This window comes from Apium graveolens, chromosome 7 (genome assembly GCF_009905375.1).
Source record: "Apium graveolens cultivar Ventura chromosome 7, ASM990537v1, whole genome shotgun sequence".
NCBI classification, from domain to species: Eukaryota; Viridiplantae; Streptophyta; class Magnoliopsida; order Apiales; family Apiaceae; genus Apium; species Apium graveolens.
The window spans coordinates 82,365,998-82,392,643 of NC_133653.1; the positions used below are offsets into that span (position 1 = coordinate 82,365,998).

The following is a 26,646-nucleotide window of genomic DNA, read 5'->3' on the forward strand; positions in this document are numbered from 1 at the left end:
TTATAATAGACAAATATAGTGTTACAATAGGTTATGGGGGCCCCACGGGTGGGTCCCCCATTTAAAAAATCAGTCAAGCTATTGTAACACTTCTCAGGTGTTACATATGGACCTTATGGTGTTGCAATAGGGTCCTATTGTAATGCTTTTGCTAGTGTTACAATAGATCCAACAAATGTTACAATAGGGGGCCTATTGTAATGCTCGCAGATGTAACGCCCCTTGGTGTTACAATAGACCAACTGTAACACTTTTTTGGCCTATTATAACAGCAGGAGGGGCATTGCAATAGGCCATTTATGGCATAGTGGTAGACTTTTCAATCTAGTTGATAGATCATTTGTTGACTGATAATCTTGAATCTTGAATTTGTTTGTATTCTCTATTTGAGAGGCATATCCAGATCTCCAGTTTTTTCTATAGAGATGTGACATCTCGATAAGTATAATGACTTATCGAGATCTCCGAGTTCTCTATAGGTATATTTGACTTGTCGAGGTCTCTTAATCTTTGCATGCTAAATGACTTGTCGATATGTCCAAGATCTCTACATGTAGAATTGACTTGCCGATATCTCAGAGATTTCTATATACATTTTGACTTGTTGATATCTCTGAGATCTCTAATGAGAAATTGACTTGTCGACATCTCTAATCTTGACATATTCATTTTGACTTGTCGATATCTCTGAGTTCTCTAAATGCAGAAATGACTTGTCGATATCTCCAATCTTCACATTTTCATTTGAGTTGTCGATATCTCTGAAACTTCTCTATAAGCCATTTTGGACTTCTCGATAAGTCATTCTGGAGTTCTCCATTGAATTTTCTATATACTTGATCTGTGACTTGTTGATATCTTGACTTAGAACATTTTTGGTAAAACAGTTTTATTCAAATCCAATGTTCTTCAATTTTCTCTGAGACATGATCATGGCTTGATCTTCTTCTAGAGTTTATTCCTTAGCTTGAGTCTGTTTAGAGAAAAATACTATATTCTAATCTTCTAACCATTTTACAGACTCAGGTAATACAATACAAAATACAAAGTTGATTATCAAACAACTAAATCTTAGGGTTGTCAATGTGACTTAGTCTTTTTATTATATAGTCATGTCTTGCACAACATTATACATATAATATATATATATATATATATATAAATTTAAAATATTTAATATTATTAAAGTATATATAATTTTTTGGATTTAACTTATAAATTAAGGTCAGTATAAGAGAGAAAAATTAAGAAAAATTATTATTTAACCACTTAAAATTTTAAATAAGTATCCGATAAATATATATTTCTTAATTATTTTTTACAAATTTAGACTTTTATTTTTCTATGTATTTTTTAGTTTTTATCAATGAGGCTGATATTTAACTGATTAACCTTACTTTTGACCAATTTTTCTTAATTGTTTTTCGATTCTTGACCAATTTTTGTAAATAAATATTTTGACCCGAATTCGCTTAATCAGTTTATTTTCCCGCCGAACAATGATTAATCAGCGATAATCCCAAATAATCACCGACTTTTAAAATACTGACTAATATATATGATTTGATTCGATCTATTTTATGTTAAAAATAAAAAGTATATATTTTAATCACATAAATAATCGTATTATTTCTTTCATAATAACATTAAAGAATTAGAAATTTAAGTACAAATATTAATGAATTTTTTATTGAATATAGGAAAGTTTGGCACATGAAGACAATATATAATTACTTATGAAAAAATGTTGAAATCACTAAAAAAAGATAATAATTAAAATGACGCAACATTAGTCTATATACTAGAAGATAATATGTTGTGTGACACCAACTCTATCACACACATTGACATATTCTAAAGTACGTATATTTTTTGTTAGATATATTTGATAATGTCATGGCTAATAAGATTTATGTTTAGTTTTCAGATCTTACTTAAACAGGATAAATCAGTACTTACTGGAAGTCAGGACTTAAGGATATCAGTACTTATATTATCAGGAGATAATCATCAGAAGATGGATATCAAAACTTAAGTGCTGAAGTATGTTCAAATAAGGATAGTAGCTGATTAAAGGAAAGAAGATCGAGATAAACATAAGAAGAGATATGCATGAAGAAGGAGTTCCGTGAAGAATGGAATACTTGGAAGAAAAGATATCTGATTGATATATTTTAGGAAGCAGAATTATATTCCATATCAATTAGCAATTATCTTGTAACTGTGTAGTATATAAACACAGACATAGGGTTTACACTATAAGTGTTATCATATTCGAGAAGATTATTCATTGTAACCCTAGCAGCTCTCGTGATATTTGTTCATCACTGAGAGGTAACAGTTTCATACTGTAACAGAGTTTATTGTTTCAATAAAGTTTGTTTTCTGTTACTTGAAATATTAAAAGTTTGATTTGATTGTATTTTACACTGTATTCACCCCCTCTACAGTGTGTGTGACCTATCAAGTGGTATCAGAGCCTATCTGTTAACACACATACAGTTAAAGATCCAAACACAATCATGTCTGACACAGAAACTCCAACTAAGCCTACCAAAACTGAAGAACCTCCAAAGACACAAATTCAAAGTTGGTATGAAACCATCAGAGTTCCCATACTGAGACCATCTGAATATGCCATATGGAAGGTGAGGATGACCATGTTTCTGGAAGCTACAAATCCAGAATATCTTGATAGAATCAAGGAAGGGCCTCACAAACCAACCAAGCTCGCAGTTGCAGTTGCAGGTGAAGCAGCAAAGACCGTACCAAAGGAGAAGAGTGATTATACTGCTAAAGATATCGCATCAATTGCTAAGGATGCTAAGGTATGACACTTACTGCATAGTGCAATTGATAATGTAATGTCAAACAGGGTAATTAACTGCAAGACTGCTAAGGAGATATGGGATGCTCTGGAAACAAGGTGTCAGGGAACTGATATAATTAAGAAGAACAGGAAGACAATACTCACTCAAGAGTATGAACACTTTGACTCAAAGGCTAATGAGTCATTGACTGATTTATATGATAGATTTGTCAAACTCTTGAATGATCTGTCACTGGTTAATAAGGAGTATGATCTTGAAGATTCAAACCTTAAATTCATGTTAGCTCTTCCTGAATGTTGGGATTTGAAGGCAACAACAATAAGAGACAACTACAGTCTTGATGAAACAACTCTTGATGAAATTTATGGAATGTTCAAGACTCATGAACTTAAGATGGAACAAAGAAGCAAGAGGAAAGGAGGAAAGTCAAGGACAGTTGCTCTTAAGGCTGAAGAAGAATCCCCCCAGGCAGCTACCTCAAGAAAAGACAAGGGTAAAGCTCTTTTCACAAAGTCTGATACTGAGTCATCAAGTTCTGAAAGTGATGATGACTCAGATTCTGAAAGCTTGCCTGAGACTGATGCTGATGAGGAGATGATGAAGCTGTGTGCTCTTATGGTGAAAGGGATCACAAAGATTGCATACAGGAATTTCAGGAAGGGAAAGAAGTTTTCCAGGAAAGGCACAAGTTCTGATAAAAAGAATTTCAGAAGATCTGAGGGCAGAGGAGGAAAGTCTGATAGAGGAGATTATACCAATGTCAAATGCTATAACTATGGTGAGAAATGCCACATATCTCCTGATTGCAAGAAGGTGAAGGGTGACAAAGGAAAGGCTCTAGTCACAAAGAAGAAAAGCTGGACAGACACCTCAGACTCTGAAAGTGAGGAGAACTATGCTTTGATGGCAAATGCTGATAAAGAAAGTGCTGAGAGCAGTTCTGAAGCTGCTGAAACAAAGGTACCTCAGACTACTTATGCTTTTCATACTGATGATATTAATGAGTTGAGAAGATATCTTAAAACCATGTTTGTTAGTTATAGAGATCAAACTTTAACATGTGAAAGATTAACTTCTGAAAATCTTGCTTTTAAGAAAAGAAATGATTTCTTAGAAAAAGAGTTAGTTATGTTCCATCAAACTCAGAAGGATAGAGATGATGCTTTTTATGTTAGGGATGAAGTGCTAAAAATGAATGAATCTCTAAAAACTGAGTTAGAAAAGGAAAGAGAGATAATCAGGACCTGGACTAACTCTGGCAGAACAACTCAAAATTTGCTAAGTAGTGAAAATTGGAAAGAGGGCTTAGGTTATGGAGAGGATAAGAATGATAAAGGAACTGTAGAAATTAAGCCTGTTATTAAGCAAAAGCCAAAGTTAAAACCTGTTAAGTTTGTAACTGTAAAGTCTGATAATGATAAATCAGAAGTTAAAGAGGGATTAACTCTTGACAAACTAAAACAGGAAAAGACAGCTGAAGTAAACATGCAGCTTAAGCATAAGCTGAAAGATGTTAAGAATGCAAACAAGGTAAAATCACCTAGGAAAAATAGGAATGGAAAGGAAGGTGTGAATAAAAGCAATGATTATAAACCTGTTCATGATGCTCCTAGGAAAACAAGTCATAACTGTGGAAGTTCTAACCATCTGGCTTCTTTTTGCAGGAAGAATAAGAACATAAACTCCTTACCTTCAAAATCAGGAGTTAAGAGTCAGTCTGTTAGATATAAACCACAAAATCCTTGTTTTCATTGTGGTAGTTTATGGCAATCCATTTATACTTGTAAGGAATATCATAGTTTGTACTATGATTATTATCAATTAAAACCTTCTTTAAAGAAAGTTTCCATTGTTCCTTCTAGTGTAAATTCTAATTCAAAGTCTGATAGTGTAAGTTCTGATAAGAAAAATGTTAACATAAACTCTGATGCTAAATCCGCTGCAAATGTTAACAAACTTGATAAGGCCAAAGGATCCAAGCAAGTCTGGGTCCTTAAAACTAATCATTAGTGGTCTTTGTGATTGCAGGGCAACAGGAAAAATATTCTAGTTCTGGACAGTGGATGTTCAGGACATATGACTGGAAATAAAGCCCTGCTATCAGACTTTGTGGAGAAAGCTGGCCCAAGTGTTTCTTATGGAGATGGCAATATTGGAAAAACATTGGGATATGGCAATATCAATCTTGGGAATGTCATCATTAAAGAAGTAGCTCTGGTCTCAGGACTTAAACACAATCTGTTGAGTATAAGTCAAGTCTGTGACAGAGGTTATCATGTTGATTTCTTTGAAGAACACTGTGAAGTTGTGAGTAAATCCAAAGGCAAAGTCGTTCTAAAAGGATACAGGCGTGGTAACATTTATGAAGCTAAGCTTTCAACAAGTATTGATGGTTCTGCAATCTGTCTGATGAGTAGAGCATCAATTGAAGAAAGCTGGAATTGGCACACAAAACTCTCTCATTTAAATTTCAACAATATAAATGAACTAGTCAAGAAAGATCTTGTGAGAGGACTTCCAAAGTCAGTATTTGCTCCTGATGGCGTTTGTGATTCTTGTCAGAAGGCCAAACAAAGAAAATCTTCATTCAAGAGCAAGACTGAATCATCAATTCTTGAGCCTTATCATTTACTACATGTTGATCTATTTGGTCCAGTGAATGTCATGTCTATTGCAAAGAAGAAATATGCATTGGTCATAGTGGATGAGTTCACCAGATACACATGAGTGTATTTCTTGCACACAAAAAGTGAAACTGCATCTATCTTGATTGATCATGTCAAACATCTGGATAAATTGGTCAAAGATTCTGTGAAAACCATAAGGAGTGATAATGGCACTGAGTTCAAAAATTTGATAATGGAAGAGTTCTGCAAAAACCATGGAATTAAGCAGGAATTTTCTGCTCCTGGAACTCCACAGCAAAATGGAGTTGTTGAAAGGAAGAATAGAACTCTCATTGAAGCTGCACGTACAATGCTTGAAGAAGCAAAGCTTCCAACCTATTTCTGGGCTGAAGCTGTGCAGACTGCTTGTTTTACTCAAAATGCAACACTCATTAACAAGCAGGGAAAAACACCATTTGAGATGGTGAAGAAAAAGAAGCCAAATCTGAAGTACTTTCATGTATTTGGATGCAAGTGTTTTGTTCTCAAGACTCATCCTGAACAGCTATCTAAATTTGATCTAAAAGCTGATGAAGGAATCTTTGTTGGATATTTACTTTCCACAAAAGCCTTTAGAGTCTATAATTTGAGAACAAGAGTGGTCAGAGAATCTATCAATGTCTCTTTTAATGACAAAAATATTACTGGTCTTGAAGATTTTATTGATCATGATCAGTTGAGATTTGAAAATGAAGACTCAAGTTCTGATACTGAAAATCCTAACAGTCTAAGTCCTGATACTGTAAACTCTGATGGATTAAACTCTGATGTTATTGAAACTGTGGTGACTACGCCAAAGGAAGATGCACCTATGCAAGGGGAGCATACTCAAGAACATACCACATCTCAAGAAGCATCAGAACATACATCTGGCTCTTCAAGTTCTTATTCGTCAAGTTCTGATAAGCCAAGTTCTGATAGTTCTGAAAAACTAAATTCTGAAGAATCCAACTTAGAGAGCATAGTTCAGGGGGAGCATCAGAAAATTAAAATGAAGACAGCATGGATCATGGGGGAGCATCCAGTTCTAGAGAAAACCTTCCATCTGCAAGGAAGTGGACTAAATCACATACACCTGATTTGATAATTGGAAATCCTGATGCAGGTGTCAGAACTAGAACAGGTACTTCAAACGAATGTCTTTACAATTCTTTTCTCTCTCAGATTGAGCCAAAGAAAGTGGAAGAAGCTCTTCAAGATGCTGATTGGGTGCAAGCAATGCAGGAAGAGTTAAATGAATTTGAAAGAAACAAAGTCTGGACCCTAGTGCCAAGACCAAAGAATAGATCTGTTGTTGGTACAAAGTGGGTGTTCAGAAACAAAACTGACAGTGATGGCATAATTACAAGGAATAAGGCAAGGCTGGTTGCAAAAGGATATTCTCAACAAGAGGGAATTGATTATGATGAAACATTTGCACCAGTTTCTAGGTTAGAAGCCATAAGGATATTTTTGGCTTATGCTGCTCACAAAAAGTTTACTGTCTTTCAAATGGATGTGAAATGTGCTTTTCTCAATGGAGAATTGAAGGAGGAAGTATATGTTGAACAACCTCCAGGCTTTGTAGATTCCAAACATCCAGATTATGTCTACAGGCTTGTTAAAGCACTTTATGGACTTAAGCAAGCTCCTAGAGCATGGTATGAGACTTTAGCTCAGTTTCTTCTGGAAAGTGGATTCAACAGAGGAACAATATACAAAACACTGTTCTACCTCAACCATGGAAAAGACTTACTTTTGGTCCAGATTTATGTTGATGATATCATTTTTGGGTCTACAAATGACAGACTTTGCAAGAAGTTTGCCAAACTGATGCAGTCAAGGTATCAGATGAGTATGATGGGGGAACTTAGCTATTTTCTGGGCCTTCAAGTCAAGCAGAATGAAGAAGGCACATTTATTTGTCAAACTAAGTACACCAGAAACTTGCTGAAGAAATTTGGAATGCAAGATTGTTCAAGTGCATCCACTCCCATGGCCACTGCAACAAAACTGGATAAGGATACTGGTAAATTAGTAGATATTACTAATTACAGAGGTATGATTGGCTCTCTACTCTATCTAACTGCTAGTAGACCTGATATCATGTATGCCACCTGTCTTTGTGCAAGATTTCAAGCAGATCCAAGAGAACCTCACTTAACAGCTGTGAAAAGAATTTTTAAATATCTTAAGGGAACAGCTGATCTGGGATTATGGTATCCTAGAGAATCAGATTTTAAACTAATAGGTTACTCAGATGCAAATTTTGCAGGTTGCAAAATTGATAGGAAAAGCACAAGTGGAAGCTGCCAAATTCTTGGAGGCAGATTGGTTTCTTGGTTTAGCAAGAAACAAAAGTCAATTTCCACATCAACTACAGAAGCAGAATATATTACTGCAGGAAGTTGTTGTGCACATATTCTTTGGATGAAGAATCAGTTACTGGATTATGGGTTAACATATTTCAAAATCCCTATTTACTGTGATAATCAAAGTGCTATTGCTATGACAGGTAATCCAGTTCAACATTCTATGACAAAGCACATCAGCATCAGGTACCACTTCATCAGGGAACATGTAGATGAAGGTACAGTGGAATTGCACTTTTTTCCAACAGATCAACAACTCGCAAATATCTTCACAAAACCATTGTGTGAAGCTACTTTTACAATATTGGTAAATAAACTTGGAATGGTTTCAGGTTCTTTCTCTAAATCTGCTTAGTTTTGTTCTGTTGCATCAGACTTTATGATCAGTATTTACAGAATTCAATCTCTTTGTGTATTCTGTGCTTAAATGAAAAATATGTTTAAGTACTGACTGTTGTCTGATCAATGTTTCTAAATTCTGATAGTGAAATGTATGTTTAGGTAACTATTCAATCCTATGAGGATAACTGTGCTAGATGCTGACCTAGTAGTCTTCAATAAACAAGGGATCCCATGTAAGAAGTAATTATTTCTATGGAAATCTATTGACACAAGCAAATTCTGATAATTGAGCTTAGTTGAGTTTACTTTGTCTATCTTATTACTAAGTCACAAACTAGAATAATGCTACTCATCTGTTAAGTTCTGATGCTAGTAAATCTGTCGAATGAACTAAGTGCTGATAAACCTCACTTATCAAAAGAAAAAAAAACAAGACAAGGATTAAAAATCAGGTACTCCTTTGAGATCTAGAGTAAAAATGTGGAAGGGAAGACCCAAGTGCATTGCTGGTATTAAGTAATATGCATCATAAAAGCAAACAAAATATTTTCTTGGTGACTTTTCACACTCTATGATTACTGGAGAAATATTCTGATAATAGCATAAGTTCTGATAAGCAGTCGTAACTCACTTACACTGAGAAGCCACTGTAAAAAGGAATTTAAAAAGATGCACAAAATTAGCACATAATAGTTGAGGTGAAATCAAGCATGAACTCATTCAACAGTAGGTTTCAGGATAATGACAGCTCTTTAGCAAAGTTTTAGTTATGCCTTATTTCTAACAGACACTATGGTTAGGGATAGTGGTACTCGTACTTGAACAGTCAACTTTTACTTGCTTCTTGTGTGCATTAAACCATGTTTTCTCTTTCCAATGAATGTTTTTCTTTTTCAAAGTCTGGGGAGACGAGGTCGAATTAATTTCACCTGTCAGCATTAAATTTCATTGCGTCTCCTGGCATTCTTTTGCCTATATAAACAACCACTTCACATCAGCCTTCCCATCAAATCTTTTCTCACAAACTCACCTTCATACTTTTTATATCAAAAACACCATGGTCAGATACAATATGTTTTTGAACTTCGAAACTTTCAACATGGAGCTGAGCTGTGCTGATTGGCAGCAGGAATGGGACGTCACTGCTATTCCTGATGAGATATGGGATTCCGTTCCCCAGGAGGTACTCACCCACCTCCTGTTCTTCTATATGGATTACCATCGCCATCTGGAGCAATTGGAGGAGGAAAGGCTGGAAGCTCTCCACCAGCAAGAGCAAATCATACGACTCGCTATTCTGTTTGTCGAGAGTAGGAAGAAGAAATGATTTATTTTCTTCTTCCTATTTTTCTTCATCATCAGCCTTGCCCTGCTTCTTGAGCTAGGACAAAGGCTGTTGACGTTAGGTTTAGCAGCTTAGGGAAATCTTGTACAAGTTCTGATGTAATTTAAATTTCATGAATGTATTCTCTTGATATATTAATGAAATTTGTTCTTGTTTGAAGATCTTGTCTCTGAGATATTTTGTAATGCATTGATAAATCCTGATATATATTCATATTCTGATGACCATATAAATTCTATTTTAACTTAAGTTCTGATTTTATTTTCTCAGTACTTGCTCATCTGATTTATTATGGTCATTTTCACTTGAATTTTTTTTCTTCAGAATATTGATGTTGCAGTGATAAATAATTAAATAAGTGGGAACGGTTTCAATTTTGAATTAAAACTGTTTCACCTTGATTAATGGAATAACTGGGTAAGTGGAACGGTTTTTCCTTGAAAAACTACAAGTGGGTAAGTAATGATTACTGTTTTCTCGAGCCCAGTAACTATCCGTTATTACTGCATGTCTGACAGGTGTCCAACGGTTACATTCTTTAAAAGTATAAGTAAGACAGAGAGAGGATTTTTTAATCTTTTATTTCCTTTCACACTTTTCTCTCTATTTGCTTTAACTCTCTTACTTCTTCTAACGTTGGTTTTTCATATTGACATTCTATCAAACACCTAACAGGCACTTACACATCTCGATTAATTTCATGGCACCAAAGGATTTAATCATTGATGGAGCTAAATTTGTTCCAAACAATTATGATGCTATTCTTGTTAATGCTGAAGCTCCATCTGAATTGCATTTTGTGCAAGATCTTCTTGCACATAGTGAAATCGGGTATGCGTTGACCCAACCTTCCGTCTTCTCAAGTCAACAAGTTCTGACACTTTGGAGGACTGGAAACTTTGATAATGGTGGTCCAAATGGTACTTCTAGTATTGTTTTCGAAGTGGGTGATTCTTCATATGCAGTCACTCCTGGTATAATACGTAAGGCTCTACATCTCCCAGAAGGATGTACTTTTTCAATTCCAGAGGAATCAGCTCTTCAGGAGTTAATGGCCAGTTTGGGATATGAACAGAGTTTGGCAAAGCTTGGGCAGTTGAAAAGGGCTCATATCAGGAGGGAATGGAGCTTCTTCTTCGACTGCATCACTAAAGCTTTTGGGAACAAGTGTTCGAATTTTGATGCCATCCCCATAATGAGTCAGCACATCGGGTATGCCATTATAAACCAAACTCATTTTGATTTTGCAACTGCTATAATAGGTTTTATTGGGGATAGGATGACAGAGGATAGGAATGTTGTCTACTTTGCTAGATTCTGTCAACTTATATATACTTTTTGTACTGATGAACCTCAATTAATTAGTACCTCAACTCCACCTTTTAAAGTTGCAAAATGATACTTTAATGACCTGGTAAATGCTGACACTAAGAAACCAGTGGTTAGACCTTTACAGATTCCTCAGTCTGTAAAACAGATCTTAGTAAATGCTGATCCTGATACTTATAAATCTGTTTATCCTGATGTCCAACCAACCACAACCTCCCAAACATCACAACAACCATCAGAACATCCCACTCATTCTACTCAACCTATACTAAGGCAATATCTTAGATCATATCTCTCAACTTCACAGACAGTTCAACCCTCATCCTCAGAACCTCCTATGAACCCTTCCTCTTCCAAGCCAAAGAGGACAAAGACTGTTCCTCAAACACCTCAAAAGAAAAGGAAGATTGCTTTGAGAGATGAATCTAATACTGAGGAACAGGTTCTTTCTTCAGAACCTGTTGTTAAAGAAGCTGAGAAAGTGACTTCTCAGACGGATTCTGGAATTGGGGGATCTAGGCTTCTCAAGAGGCTTAGAAGAATGACCGTTCCTGAAACTCCCAAGGAATCCATATCTACAAAGAGATACTAGAAACAGAGGGCAAAAAGGCCAGTTTCAGATGATGAAGAAGCAGTAGCTAAGGAAGGGGATCAGGAATCTCTGATCTCACAAGAAAAGAAATCTGCTCCAGTCTCTACTTCTCCATCAACTCCAACTCAGGAAGCTATTACTGAAAAGGCCACCACACCATCTATATCTCCTGCTCAAAAATCTGTATCTCCTATTGATCCAGGCACAAGTACTGATATTGATATCCAGACCTTGGTTGTGCCTGAAGTAATTCTCTTAGAAGCTCCAACAGCAACTAATCGTTCAACAACACCTGTTACTGATGCTGTTCAAACTCCAGAGTTATCTACTACACCTTCTCTGCATCTAGATGCTGATGATCATAATTTCGGTGAGCATCAGGATATGGTTGTTGATCAGAACTTAGAACCAGATCAGCAATTAGAGGATGCTGAAGCCTCCATTGTTACTCACACTGTTCTTTTATCAGAAGATACTGAATCTGTAAGTTCTGATGCTGCAAATGCTGGAGATACTGGTGATGCTGCTCTACAAGTAGATGTTGATGAAGCAGGTCCTTCAAAACATGCTCCTCAACAAACAGTTCTTAAATCTGAACTTGTTAAGAAGTTTGTTACAAGAGAAGCACCAGTACCTTGGAGTGAAATTCCTGCAGGACAGGAGTGGACTAAGGAATGGAACTCAGTCACCTGTGTTCCTTCTGCACAGAATCTGGCTAAGCAATTGACAAAAGCTGATGAGATGTTAAATACTGATGATTTCAAAACACAGCTTAGAGTCAATGCATTGAGTACTAAACATTTACAAGGTCTTCATTCAAATACTCATGCAGAGTTACATCTCTTAAGGGAAGAACTAATGAAGCAAGAACAAGTTCACAAGATTGATAAGAAAAAGTTCTTCCAACCTACCTTTGACAGGATTGCTTATATTGAGAAGACTCAAGAAACACAACAAGCTCAGATTGATGATATTCTGAAAAATCAAGCTTCTCAGCAATCTCAACTTACTGAAATCCAAGCCTCAGTGGACTTGCTTGTTTCTCTTCTACTATCTGCTGATGCCAAAAAGGGGGAGAAAGTAATTAAGTCCAAATGCAAGACTGACAAGACACTGAAAGGGAATGATGATGAAAAGGATGATCAAGGAAACCCTGGAATGGGTAGAGGTCATAGTCAAGGTAGAGGTTTCTCATCAAGAAAAGCTGAAATCACAAGTCACAGGACAAGTTCTGATACTGGAAAAAGAATTAGTTCTGCTACTGGTAAAAGGATAAGTTCTGATGAACTTTTAGATCTTGATGAAGAAATGTCAAGACAGTTATTTCTTCAGGAAAATCCAGGAATGGACTTGGAGAGTTTAATGGAAGAAGAAGCCAGACTTAAATCAGAAAAAGTCACATCTAAATCTGAAGCTTCTGGTAAAAAGACACTTCCAAAACTCAAAGGCATTGTGATAAATGAAAGGACAAATACTGAAGCACCATTGGCTAAATGACAACTGCAGATAGATCCAAGATCCAAGGGTAAAGAAAAGGTTGGTGAACCTATCAAGGTTTATGTGCCTCCTGAGAATGAAGAAACCACTGATGAAAAGGATGATCTTGCTCTGACTTCAAGAAAAGTTCTTAAAACAACCTCTGACATGGCTCAAGTTGTTCAGAGTCAAGAGACAGTAAGTTCTGATATTCCAAAGAAGCAAGTAACCTCTGACATAGCTCAAGTTAACTTGATATCAGAAGTTAGACCAAAGACACTCCTACCAGGATTCACTAAAATAAAACAGATTTAACCTTTGAAGACTGCTGCAAGTGGTTTTGAAGCAAGAGTAGTTACTGGAAAGGAAGCAAGAGATAAAATTGGATTGGGAAGTGCTGATGAAAGAAGAATACAGAACACTACCAATGATCCAACTTCCTTGAGTGAACCAGGTATTGGAGCAACTCCTGAGAGATTGAATCAACTGGAATCTGTACAAATGGTTTACCATACCTACTTGAAAGAACACATCTTGTTGTACTTTATGACATATGGTAGGGTTTATCATATAAGGCAAAATGACATTCCATTGAAGTATTTTAAAGAACTGGAGCATGTACTATTCTTACTTCAAGTGAATGACAGATTGACATGAAGTGCTGCAAACTATTTAAAAGATCAGATTCAGAGACAGAAAAGACTTTATTCTGTTAAGTCTGATAGCACATATGTTCCAAAGTACAGAGATCACAAGGGTGATATAGTTGAAATGAAGCCCAACACTGCTAAAATTATAACTACCTTTCTGGGTTACAGGGCTGTAGAATTCAATCTTGAGTCTGATAAAGCTTATTTGATCAGACTGGATCAGGATATAAGAAAAGCAAAGATTAATGATCTCAGGGCTGCAATCTTTCAAATTGGTGAAGATAATGCAGAGCTTAAAGATGCTAAAAGGAGAATGATTGATGAACTTAGATATGCTGAGAGATGTTTGTTGAAGAACTATCTCAGAACAACTCCTGACATCAGAGAGATCAGAAGATGAAACCAAGTCAAGATCTACAACTGATTAAATTCTGATATTTGTACAGACTGAAGCTGTTATCATAAGTTAAATATTGGTAAAGCTTTAAGGACTGTAAGTTGTAGTTATCTAGTCTAATTCTCATGTATTTGTACTTAATGTTTTTGACATCATCAAATATCTGTTAAACTTGTATATTATGCTAATTTACAAGTTGGGGGAGATTGTTAGATATATTTGATAATGTCATGGCTAATAAGATTTATGTTTAGTTTTCAGATCTTACTTAAATAGGATAAATCAGTACTTACTGGAAGTCAGGACTTAAGGATATCAGTACTTATATTATCAGGAAATAATCATCAGAAGATGGATATCAAAACTTAAGTGCTGAAGTATGTTCAAATAAGGATAGTAGCTGATTAAAGGAAAGAAGATCGAGATAAACATAAGAAGAGATATGCATGAAGAAGGAGTTCCATGAAGAATGGAATACTTGGAAGAAAAGATATCTGATTGATATATTTTAGGAAGCAGAATTATATTCCATATCAATTAGCGATTATCTTGTAACTGTGTAGTATATAAACACAGACATAGGGTTTACACTATAAGTGTTATCATATTCGAGAAGATTATTCATTGTAACCCTAGCAGCTCTCGTGATATTTGTTCATCACTGAGAGGTAACAGTTTCATACTGTAACAGAGTTTATTGTTTCAATAAAGTTTGTTTTCTGTTACTTGAAATATTAAAAGTTCGATTTGATTATATTTTACACTGTATTCACCCCCTCTACAGTGTGTGTGACCTATCATTTTTAACTAAACAATGCAGCAAATTTAACAACATTATACTGGCACTTCAACACGAGAAATTTGTGATTGAGCTGAGACATATTCAACATCATATGCAACAAGTTTTCATCACCTTACTCTCATATACATGAACTACATAAATTAATATAAATAACAACAAATTTGACTTAGATATCACATAAATCATATATGTTATCACGAGAATTATTAAGTCTGAAAGAAGGAGAAGAACTGTAACACAATAACTCGTCACTTTAGAGTGCAAATAATCATTGAACAAAAAATATGTAAAATGCTATTTTTTATATTTTAATTAAATTATTAGTGACTATACTTTATTTATTAATCACAAAAAGATCAAAATTTTAAAAATTTTATACGCCGATTTTCGATATATTGCTAGAAAATAGCACGTGCCTCGCGTGGGTTATGATGTTATTTATTCCTAAATAATTCAAATGAATCATGAATTAAATATTTAGGTGTAATTTCAAACTTAAAATGTTAGCAATATTATTAAAAATCAGAATATAATTATGGTTTTTTCGGGTTTTAACGAGCCGAATTGGAGCTGGACAAATTTGAGTCGAGCTCGAGCCCCACATGCTAAAATTCGGAACAAACTTGGTAAGCTTAGCATACACGTTTATGAGGTTGAACTGAATTAACAGACTGGCCGAATCAAGTTTTTATCGAGCCGAGTTCGAGTTGCTCACAAATAGTCTGGTTCCAGAGATATGATGCATCCTCTAGTTCCTTACAATAATATGTACTATTTATATTTAAAATAATACATATATTCAAATTACTATCTTATAACAAGTGTGATGCATACATTTTTAAATTTACTTTTCTATTTATCTACTTTTTAAAATTTTAAAATTTATATGTATATTGTTATTTCTAATGTTGTTATCATATTATTTTATTTTCGATAGTTTGTTGAAATATTGTTGCAACAAATATGCAGACATTAAGAAATATACTGATGTAAAATTGAATTACAGTTATACATAGTAGAGTATAATCATATTCTATCTAATGTATTTTCGGATTTTGGTGTTTCGATAGTTTGTTGAAATATTATCGCAACACATATGCATATGCATATATTGAAAAATATACGGATGTGAAATTGAATTACAGCTATATAAGCTATATATAATAGAGTATAATCATAATTTTGGTGTTTCAATAGTAGTAGAATAACATAATTATTAATGCTTTTATCTTTACTAGCTTTATACCCGTGCGTTGTACCAGATGATTTATAGTAATTTTTACATGAACATGACTTTAAAATTTTTAACTTCTTTATTTTTATTTTTAAAATTGTTAATCTTTGTTGGTGGTTGTCTTATTATTTGGTTATAATTCTTTTTACACTTATATATGATAAATTTTAGTATGATATATTATTATAATATTACTTTTCAACTTATTATGTTTTGTCTTTATTTTTTGTATATTTTTAATTATATCCATGTGTCGAAATATTTTTAGATTTTAATTTAATGTACTTATTACTTATATCTACATTTTAGATAATTGCATATCATAAAAATATTAGAGATGATTAGAAGACTTTTGTCGTGAAAATTTCATTTTACCAGTATGTTTATAGGTATTTGTATCAGCTGCTTGATTCTCTCAAAAAATTTAACATTTTTGAAATGTCTAAATTAGTCTTGAAATGTCTAAATTAGTTTTGAAAAGTCTTTTAGTGTGTCCATAGATATATGTTAGAAAAATCGATAGTTTATATACTAAAACAAAATAATCCCTCTTTTTTACAAAAAGTAATTTTTACCTTAATTCTTTCTACATTTATTTTAGTGTAAATTGCTATTAAAAGTAATATATTACACATATTAATTTTTATTTCAATATAGATCCGACTGTGTTTAATTCAAGTTTCAAAGTGTCACTGATCCTAATATGGTCTTTAAGTAAAAATAATTTAAACATTTATAATTTGTCTTCAAGGATCATATTTGTTAAAAAAAATAAACCTTTATTAAAAAAATTAGTTTTTAAAAATTGGTTTCGGGTTAATAATTAATTTATTTGCACGACCTATAATATTGTGTTTAGCAAAATAATAAGTTATGGGATAATGATATACACACACTCTAAATTTATAACTGCACCGTGTATTAATTTTTTCCTAAATTTTTCTTAGTTGTTTCTCTCCATCCTTCATTTCTCCATTTCTTTTCGTGTACTTTAACCTATTTTATGTTTTCACAATACTAAGATTAAGCTATTTAAATTTTTATTTTTCCCTCTAAAATTTTCAAGTCTTCAGATTTGTAATCGTAAAATTTTAAATGCCGACAAACACATATAACAAAAGAATGGTTCTTTTTCACAGTTTTTAGCTTGGTTATATAATTTTAATTTTATAATTATAATATTTGGCATAGATATTTTCTTACAATTAGATTTTTGCTTCAATTGGTATAAATATAAATGAAACATTAATATGAAATACATATAGATCTGTTCCAATCCTTATTAATTGGATTAGATTTTATAGTTCATGTATCTTAGAGCATCTCCAATGGTTGTTGGATATAATGGTCGGTTAAATAATTAAAATATTGATTATTTAAAATTTTATCGTAAAAAATCGCACTTCAACATATTGTTGGCTATATTTTAAAAATAGTATGTAATTCTTATTTTTGTTTGCTATAAATAAGAATGTTCTTACTTAATATATAACTGTGTTTGATTTTGCAAGAAGTGCGGAATGAATAGTAAAATGAAAATCAAAACACAAAACAATATAACACAAGGCCTTAAAACTTTCTGGTGGATTTGAACTTATCCACCATATATATATATATATATATATATATATATATAAAGATGAGAACTCTGTGATGCTTGATTAACACACAGCTGCTTACAAGTGAACTTACAGAATTACAGAGAAATTCTTAACAGATACAACTTTATCCATCTCTCTGAAAATAATGCTTCCTTCGTTATTTGTTATATTTGATACACTTGGTTTATATACTACCAAGTTACATGATAAAAAGACAAACAAGTAAAACAAAAATTGTTTATGGTCTAATTTCATGCTACTTCATTAGTCTATCCAACATCTTTGAATATATTCATAATTGCATGGAAATGCTAATGCTTCTTTATTCTCCAAATCCTGTAATTAGGCTTCCACATTCCATTTGCAAACACCCGACGCATGTGACTGTATTGTCACTGTTAACTGCTATTTTGAATATGATCATCCGTCGGGACTATGTTGGTCATCCGTCGGGAGCCCTGTTGATTATTTGTCGGGAGCCTTTGTAGATCATCCGTCGAGAGCCTTTCTGTCACTTGACTCTATTTCACTTGTACAGAATTACAAGATATCTTACATTTACAATTAGCCAACCTATTCTGTATATCAATCTAGTAGTCAACATGAATTAAAGAGTCCTAATGCATCTACTAATACATTGTTGTTTGCAGCCATGTGCTACAAGACTTATTATTACATAAGTTACACTCTCGATGGATGTTCAGTTGTCATCCGTCGGGACTATAAAGTTCATCCGTCGGGACTGTTGTAGAACATCCGTCGAGAGCTATAAAATACTAAGTTAAATCTACTAAGGTGTTTTGTTCAACTTATCATCAAGTTCACAATATATTCCTAGCATAAATGGAAACTTGTTTTCATAGAAATCAGCATCAACTGATTTTACTATAAGTCGTGCATTTAAATCAAAAAATCTGTAGGTTATGCTATCGAGGTCATATCCAACAAATACACACTCATAGGCTCTACTCGCAAGTTTAAGCCTTTTAGGATCAGGGATCCGAACATAAGCTAAGCAACCCTAAGTCCTCAAATAGGAAATATCGGGTTGTCTACGCTTAAGTATCTCATAGGGAGTTATCATACTTCTGGATTTGGGTACTCTATACTAAGTACCTGACAGATTGTTAATATGATTTCTCCCCACCAATGAGATGCAGCACCAGAACCAAGCATAATGGAAACTACCAACTCTGTTAGAGTTCTATTTTTTCTTTCGCCTTTTCCATTCATTTATGGAGAATAAGGAGCAGTTCTCTCATGTATAATTCCATGAGAGTCATAATATTTGGTAAATAGGTTTGATTCGTACTCTGCTCCTCTGTCACTACAAAGTCTCTTAATTTTCCCATTGTACTGATTTTCAACTCTATTTGCAAATAACTTAAACATGTCAAATGCGTCACTTTTGTTTTTAATAAGATAAACAAAAGTATAATATGAACAATCATTGATAAATGTGATAAAGTACCTCTCACCATTTCGAGTTAAAACTCCATCTAGTTCACATATATCAGAATGAATTAGATCTAATAGTTCTGTTTCTTTAATCAACACTGACTTATGGGGAGTCTTTGTGATTTTCGCTTGAGTACAATACTCATATTTACCTAAATCAGAGAGAAATAACTTGGGAATTAATTCTAAGCTGCTCATATTTAGTGTGCTTCGTTTATTAATGTGACAGAGTCTAGTATGCCAAGTAGTGAAATGAGTCAACATGTAAGAGGAAATAAAAATTTTATTAACTTCAACATTCAACTTAAATATTTCATCTACGGCATACCCTTTACCCAAAAAAGTACCATTTTTAGTAATGGTGTACAAATCAGAACCTATAGTCTGGATAAACCCTCCCTTATTAAGTAAAAACCCAGACACCGAATTCTTTCGCATCTCTGGAGTGTGCAAGACATCCTTCAACAATAGGGTCTTTTCAGAGGTAAACTTGAGCTCTATATTTCCAATTCCAGCAACATTGGTGGTGTGGGAGTCTCCTAGCAGAACCTTCTTGTCCTCAGCATCTCTATATGTCTTGAACATTGTACGGTCATAGCAGACATGGCGGGAGGCACCAGTGTCTACCCACCAACCATCAGCTCCACCAACAAGATTAACCTCCGTGATCATCGCTACAAAGGCTTCCTCGGTGTTGTTACTTGTGGGGGAGCTTAGCTCTTGAGTCTGCATTTCTTCGCCATATGTCATGGCTTCCCACAGTTGAAACAGTGGAACACTCCAGCGGCATTCTTGGGTGGTTGTTGTGTTGTCTGATTCTTCTGAGGTTGGGAGTTTCCTTGCGGGTTGCGGTTGGCCTTCTTGAAATTCTTCGTCTTAGGCTTCAGACCCGTACCAGAGTTCTTCCTTTACTTATTGTTGGACACAACCAACACCTCTTCCTTCTTATCTTGCTTTCGAGCTTCCTCTTCAATCCTGAGGCGAGTGATAAGACTTTCTAAGGAGAACTCCTTAGTCTTATGCCTTAGTATATTCTTGAAGTCCTTCCAGCTTGGTGGCAACTTGTCTATTATCACAGCTACTTGAAATTGCTCATGTAGTGGCATCCCCTCCGTGATGATCTCGTGTGTGATCTTTTGCAGCTCGTGTAATTGTTCCTTCTCCGAATTATCATCGGTCATTTGGAATTTAAGATAGCGGCTCACCGTATATTGAAAGGAATATGTCCTAAGTCCAATCATGTATTAGGATTTAGGAATAACTTTTATGTAATCTGTTTTGATTTCATTGATATTAATAAAAGACTTATTTTGTTTTTATTACGGGCTCTATCTATTTAAGTGTTTAAATAAGATATACCATAGTTTAGAGTAAAGCTTTTTATGGATTATGATGAGATCATAATAGTGAGACCTAAAAAGATGATAACTCTAAACTTAAATAGTTCCTGGTCATAGGATTACTAACTGGTAATTAATAATCCGCAAAGATCGGTACATACTATGCTTGCTTCATTATGAAGGATGTCTGTTCTCATAGATATTTGTGTGGTGACACTATAGCTAGTATGTAGGTGCTTATTATAGAATAAGTTCACTGAACATGACTCGCACAGCTGAACAACTGATGGAGTTCACTCACGTGTCAGCAGTTGTTCACATAGTAATAGTTGTACAAGTATCCTTAGACTTGAGGTCATCATAGTCATCTTGTGTACACTGAACTATGCTTTGGTTTAGTTCTTAGTCTCCAGGGACAATTATTAGGGCTCTTCTGGGTATAGGAATTTGTACACGAAGATAGTGTATGATCAATAAAGGATCTACCCCTTCCAGTGAAGGAAGCGAATGTTCAAGGCTGATCCACTTATGCTAGTTCAGGAATCTCTGGCCAGAGTGAATGAAATTAGAAAGGAGTTTCTAATTTGCATAGAACTACGCATAGTAAATGGTAAGCAAAGTGATTGAATTAGATAGGCTTGACACGAGATCCATGCCTTGTATTTAATCGGGACATTGTAGGGTAGAAGGAGTTTATTGTACGGTAACTATTCACTGACAGGTTCTTGGTATTCTAAGCAGTGAATTCATATTATCCGGATAGTCGCGATATGTTGAGAAGCATCACTCACGATGTAGAATAAATGCGATTAATTAATTAATCATATTTAATAAATTAGAGAATTTATATAAATAATGATAAAATAGTTTTATTATTATTTATTTCTACTACCGGCTTAATATTGAACCTACAGGGTCACACCATAAAAAGAAAATGATTTATTGGTGGAGGAATTAATTAATAATGGCTAATAATTATTTATTTATGAAATAAATAATTATTTGGCAAATTTAATAATTGATTAAATGAGATTTAATTGATTATAAATTAATTAAGAAAAGTTCTTAATATTATTAATTAAGGATTTAATTTTTGGAAATTAAATCAAGAGAGATAATTATTTCTAAAGTGTTTAGAAAAAGGATTAATGATTAAAAGGTGTTTTAATTATTAATGAGAATAATAAATGGGATAATAATAATAATATTTATGGGAAAATTTCAGCTGAAAATTTTGCCTATAAATACACTATTATAGACCCTAATTTTATTCCAACCTCGAAACCCGAAAACCCAAAAAGTTTGGAAAACCCAATTCTCTCCACCTTCTTCCTCCTCCTTAGCATCGTTTTCTTGGTGGATACCGGTGGAGTGCTTCACACTTGAGGAGCAACTGCTAGGGATCTCTGATCGTTGTCTCCGAATTATTTTAAAAAGGTTAGATTCGATCCCTCGAATTTTTATTCACGATTTATATGCTTTTATTTGGATTTTGTATGTGTAAAAGTGTTTTACCATGACCCCGTTGCGTTAAAAATCCAACACATATTTTTTGGCGCCAACCTCCTCAGTATCATACTTCTTTTGAAGTGTTTCCCAAATTTCTTTGGCCGACTTATCAGAATTATAGTAATCGTACAAATTATTGGATAAGCCGTTCAAAATAAAATTCTCACAAAGAAAGTCATTTTTTACCCACAAATCTATCTCCTTCGCAATTTCAGTATTAGCGGGTGTCACAGTTTCAGAAGATTCACTACTAGCGGGTGGGGCAGGCATAACAGTTTTGGGGTCGATAAAACAAAAGCTACTTTACACATGGTAAGGAAAAATAACATTTTTTGTTTCCCACGCTTAAAGTCCACACCCTCAAAACGGAAAAGCTTATTAATATTAAAAGCTACATTACCAGAAAAATCTACAGTAGACATGGCAAGCAGATTCTTAATAATCGCAAAATTCCGAAACGTCTTAAAATTGTTGTAAAAAAATATTTAAAAAACAAAAAACAAATTTTCGAAAGAAATTATTTTACGATTATTAAAATCTGAAAAAATAGAACGAATATATCGGATTTTTATGGGATGAGTCACGAATCGCGCTTTCTTTAAGACGTTTCGCGGCTATGTCCAAAAAGTGCTAGATAATCGCTTTTGCCCCGTCGTCCCCAGAATAAAACAGCCCAAAAAATATTCTTTAACAATAATTTCTTGCACCTAGTAATTATCGGTCAATCCACACCCAAAAGAAACAAATATACTCTTCGAGATTGTTATCTTCGGTTTAAGTAAACCCGACTCTTTATATATATTGTAATGCTGGCTACGGATAATATAACATGTAAGTGTACAAGAGATGATAAATTCACCAAATATATATACTAAAAAACAGTGTATGTAAGAGATTTGTATAAGCATGTGAAAGAGAAAAGATTTGAATGTTTGTTTGTTTTTGGTGTATCAAACTTGTATGCAACAAGCTCCTTATATAGGCTAAAGAGGAGTCATAATATTGAATAGAAGGAACAAGACAAGGGACCCATCATGCTTGCTATCAAATTCAAAATACCCACCATACTTGCTAAACAAATTAATGCACAAGTTACAAAATGAACTTGGACACCAAATCAATCAAATTCAAAATATAATTATTTTGATTTCATTTACTCATACGTTACACAATCTCAAAGAATAAAATATTTGATATATTCATAAAAATATATTTTTAAAAAAATATTCACAATATCCAACAAGAACAACATATTTTCTAAGTGCAATTAAAATACGCATTGAATAATTTCCAAATTTAAGAATTATGATCAATATTAACGGATATTTTAATAATAAATTATATGAGATTTTATATTATAAAAATATCAAGTAATATGATCACGTGTCTCAGATTTTTTTTTATCATAATTTGATATTTATCAAAAAATATATCAGAGTGACTCCTAGTTAAATTCGTGCATCCGCATACTAACTACAATCGAACCACTACTACAATTGGACCACCAGGATTTTCTTTTAACCACCACTATTTTCCGGGGAAAATAAAGTGATACTTGAGTTGTACTTCATCAAAGTTAAATAATATATGAATAGTATTGTGCAGTATTTAAGATTATTTAGTAGATTTTGTAACTTTCTTATTATTTTTGTAGGAACAACATATTTTCTAAGTGCAATAAAGATACGCATTGAATAATTTCCAAATTTAAAAATTATGATCAATATTAACGGATATTTTATAATAAAGTATATGAGATTTTACATTATAAAAATATCAAGTAGTGTTTATACGTGTCTCAGATTTTTAATCATAATTTATATTTATCGACAAATATGGCTTATAACCTACAAATAAGTATTTGTTTTCCAAAATTTTGGGATAAATAAGGTCGAATCCAAATCTTGAAATGACAGATGAAAAACTATTAATCACTTGAGTTATTCAAGCATGCTCATATTCAAAATTTATATTTAAATAACGTGACATATTTATTAAGTGCCGAAATGACACAATCAGCATAAAACTTTCGGACTCTCTAGAAAATTCCAAAAAAAATATTATAAATATTTGTATCTCGGCCATTAGAACATCTCTAACCACATAAAATCCTTAACTAAAAATCATTAATACATACTATAAATAAAAAATAAAGAGATTATGTAAAAAAAATCATCCCCAATGATATATTACCTTTGTTTATAAATATAGCCAACCTCTTAATATTGACTATATTTTTTGAACCACTACAGACTTGTAAGAAATCTGTAAAAAAAAATTAATCATTTATTATCATATTAAAGTAATATATTATATTTATAACAACATAAAATTTTAATAACATATTATTTTTAAAATATAGCTAACCAATATATCCAATACCATTGAGGTACAATGCCTTACAGGTTCCACAAATTTTACATATTGTCCTACAGGTCCAATTTAGCCAATCAATTATAGCTAACACATTAGAGATGCTCTTAGGGAACTTTTCTAAATATTTCTTTCGTCCCAAACTTTTTTAAATACTCTCGTCGTCCAAAAATACAAATTCTTTTGACTTTTTACGTGTATAAAGTTAAAGTTCCGGATACTTTTTTTTAAAAAAAAATCTTCAATTAAATGTTAATATATATATATATATATATATAAATTTTTATTAAAAAAGAAATTTTAAAAAATATTTTACGGAACAATCTTTTTTATTCACCCAGTAAAAAGTCGAAGGGCGGTCTTTTTTATCGGTATTGACCCTTTTTATTACAATTTTAGAAAAAATGACCAAAAATCTCACAATATGAAAAAAAATGGCCTTTTTTATCACTTGAAAACGCATATTTTATATACGTTTCTATAAAACGCAATTTTTATTTACGTTTATATTAATTTTACAATATAAAATAAATTCTATAATTTTTTTAAAAATACATTGAAAAATGCGTTAATGGTTCAAACGCATAAAAGACATGCTTTTTCAAACTAAGAACGCATGGAAAAAAGGAGTTGGCTTTTAATTTTTACAGGCCCAACTTGAGGCCCTATAACAGAAACAGTAATATTTCACGTTGGTTGATTAATGCAAGGTAAAGCCCATTTCTTCAATATGTGATATTTTGGATTTGCTCCTAAATTGCGAGGATTAAGGGCATTATTCCTTCAGACTCTCTTCATTTGTTTATAGCCATGGTCATGACAGTGGTAAATATGGTCAATTCTTATATAAATTTTCATTCTTTGCCTTCATTAAAGCCGTTAGCTTCTTCAATAGAGCATACTTCAAGCACAACATTTACGGGTTGTCGTAGAATGGAAACAAAGGTTGCACACACGAAACGGACCTTGAGCTTGGCTCATTCCTGGAGACAGATACAAGGTTTTAACAACTGGGAAAATCTTATAGAACCCCTGAACCCTCTCCTCCAACAAGAAATCGTAAGGTACGGTGAGTTTGCTGCAGCTTGTTACAAGGCCTTCGATCTTAATCCGCGTAGCAAACGTTACATGAAGTGCAAATATGGAAAAGACACAATGTTGGAAAATGTGGGAATGAAAGATTCGGGATACAATATTACAAAATATATTTATGTTACTCCTGATATTGATATTCCGGCTCACGACATTTGTGGTCGTTGGATTGGATATGTTGGTGTTTCTACTGATGAGGAGACTAAGAGGCTTGGAAGAAGAGATTTCCTGTTTGCATTTCGAGGAACCGTGAGTTATCCTGAGTGGTTGGCCAATTTAATGCATTCACTCGTTTTGGCTCGATTTGATCCGAATGATTCGAGGCCTGATGTGAAAGTGGAGGCTGGATTTTTGAATCTTTACACATCTGGCGAGAAAGATAACAAATTTACGTCTGGGAGTTGTAGAGAACAATTGCTTTCGGAAGTGCAACGATTGTTAAAAAAGTATGAAGGTGAGGAAATTAGTATAACACTTGCGGGACATAGCATGGGGAGTTCATTAGCATTGTTATTAGCTTATGACATTGCTGAACTTGAACTAAATAGAGATGGTTCAAACAATGTGATTCCTATAACTGTTTTCTCGTTTGCTGGGCCACGTGTCGGGAATGTAGGCTTGAAGAAAAGATGTGAAGAATTAGGAATTAAAGTTCTTAGGATTGTGAATGCAAAGGACCCTATTACAAAGATGCCAGGGATTTTTCTTAATGAGAAAATTAGTCATTTTGGTTGGAAAACTGAGCTTCCTTGGAGTTTATCATGTTATGTTCATGTTGGAGTTGAAATAGCACTAGACTTTTTTGTGATGGACAAGCCAATTTGTGTACATGATTTGGAGACGTATATAGAGTTTCTGAAATGCCCCAAATTACGAGAAATGCAAAAGCAAGGTGTGGATTGTTTTGAAGAATTCATAGCCAATGCCCATAGTAAGTTCCGTCAGTATTGGAGAAATGCAGCCAAGAGTATGGTAAATATTAGTCCTTTTTCTACCTTGGTCTGCTACTGGTGGATAGCTGCATATATAGATTTACAGATGTCAGGTTGCCTATCTTGTTAGAAATCTATCAGTTGTTTTTCTTTCTGTTAAGTCACACAGGTTCAACATATGTATTGAACAGTTTTCATATAGAATTAGTAACGCTTTACTAGCAAGTAGCTCTAAGCCTTTCAAAAACGTCTCCTGCAGCCAGATTATTAGGAGATATAATTGTGCAAACATCCTTTAACCAGCACTGATTTTAGCATTGTTACTG

The 26,646-nt window shown here is 33.5% G+C and overlaps 1 protein-coding gene across 1 annotated transcript; it reads left to right on the forward strand.

Annotated features, from left to right (window-relative positions):
* The first annotated feature begins 25,106 nt into the window (after window positions 1-25,106).
* LOC141673807 (galactolipase DONGLE, chloroplastic-like) lies at window positions 25,107-26,599 on the forward strand. The gene has a single exon (XM_074480543.1). The coding sequence runs from the start codon at window positions 25,107-25,109 to the stop codon at window positions 26,448-26,450; it is 1,344 nt and encodes a 447-aa protein (XP_074336644.1). The 3' UTR covers window positions 26,451-26,599.
* The last annotated feature ends 47 nt before the right edge of the window (window positions 26,600-26,646 follow it).

Excerpts from the sequence above, each read along its gene's own strand:
- LOC141673807 (XM_074480543.1), top strand. The coding sequence starts at position 25,107 with ATGGTCATGACAGTGGTAAATATGGTCAATTCTTATATAAATTTTCAT.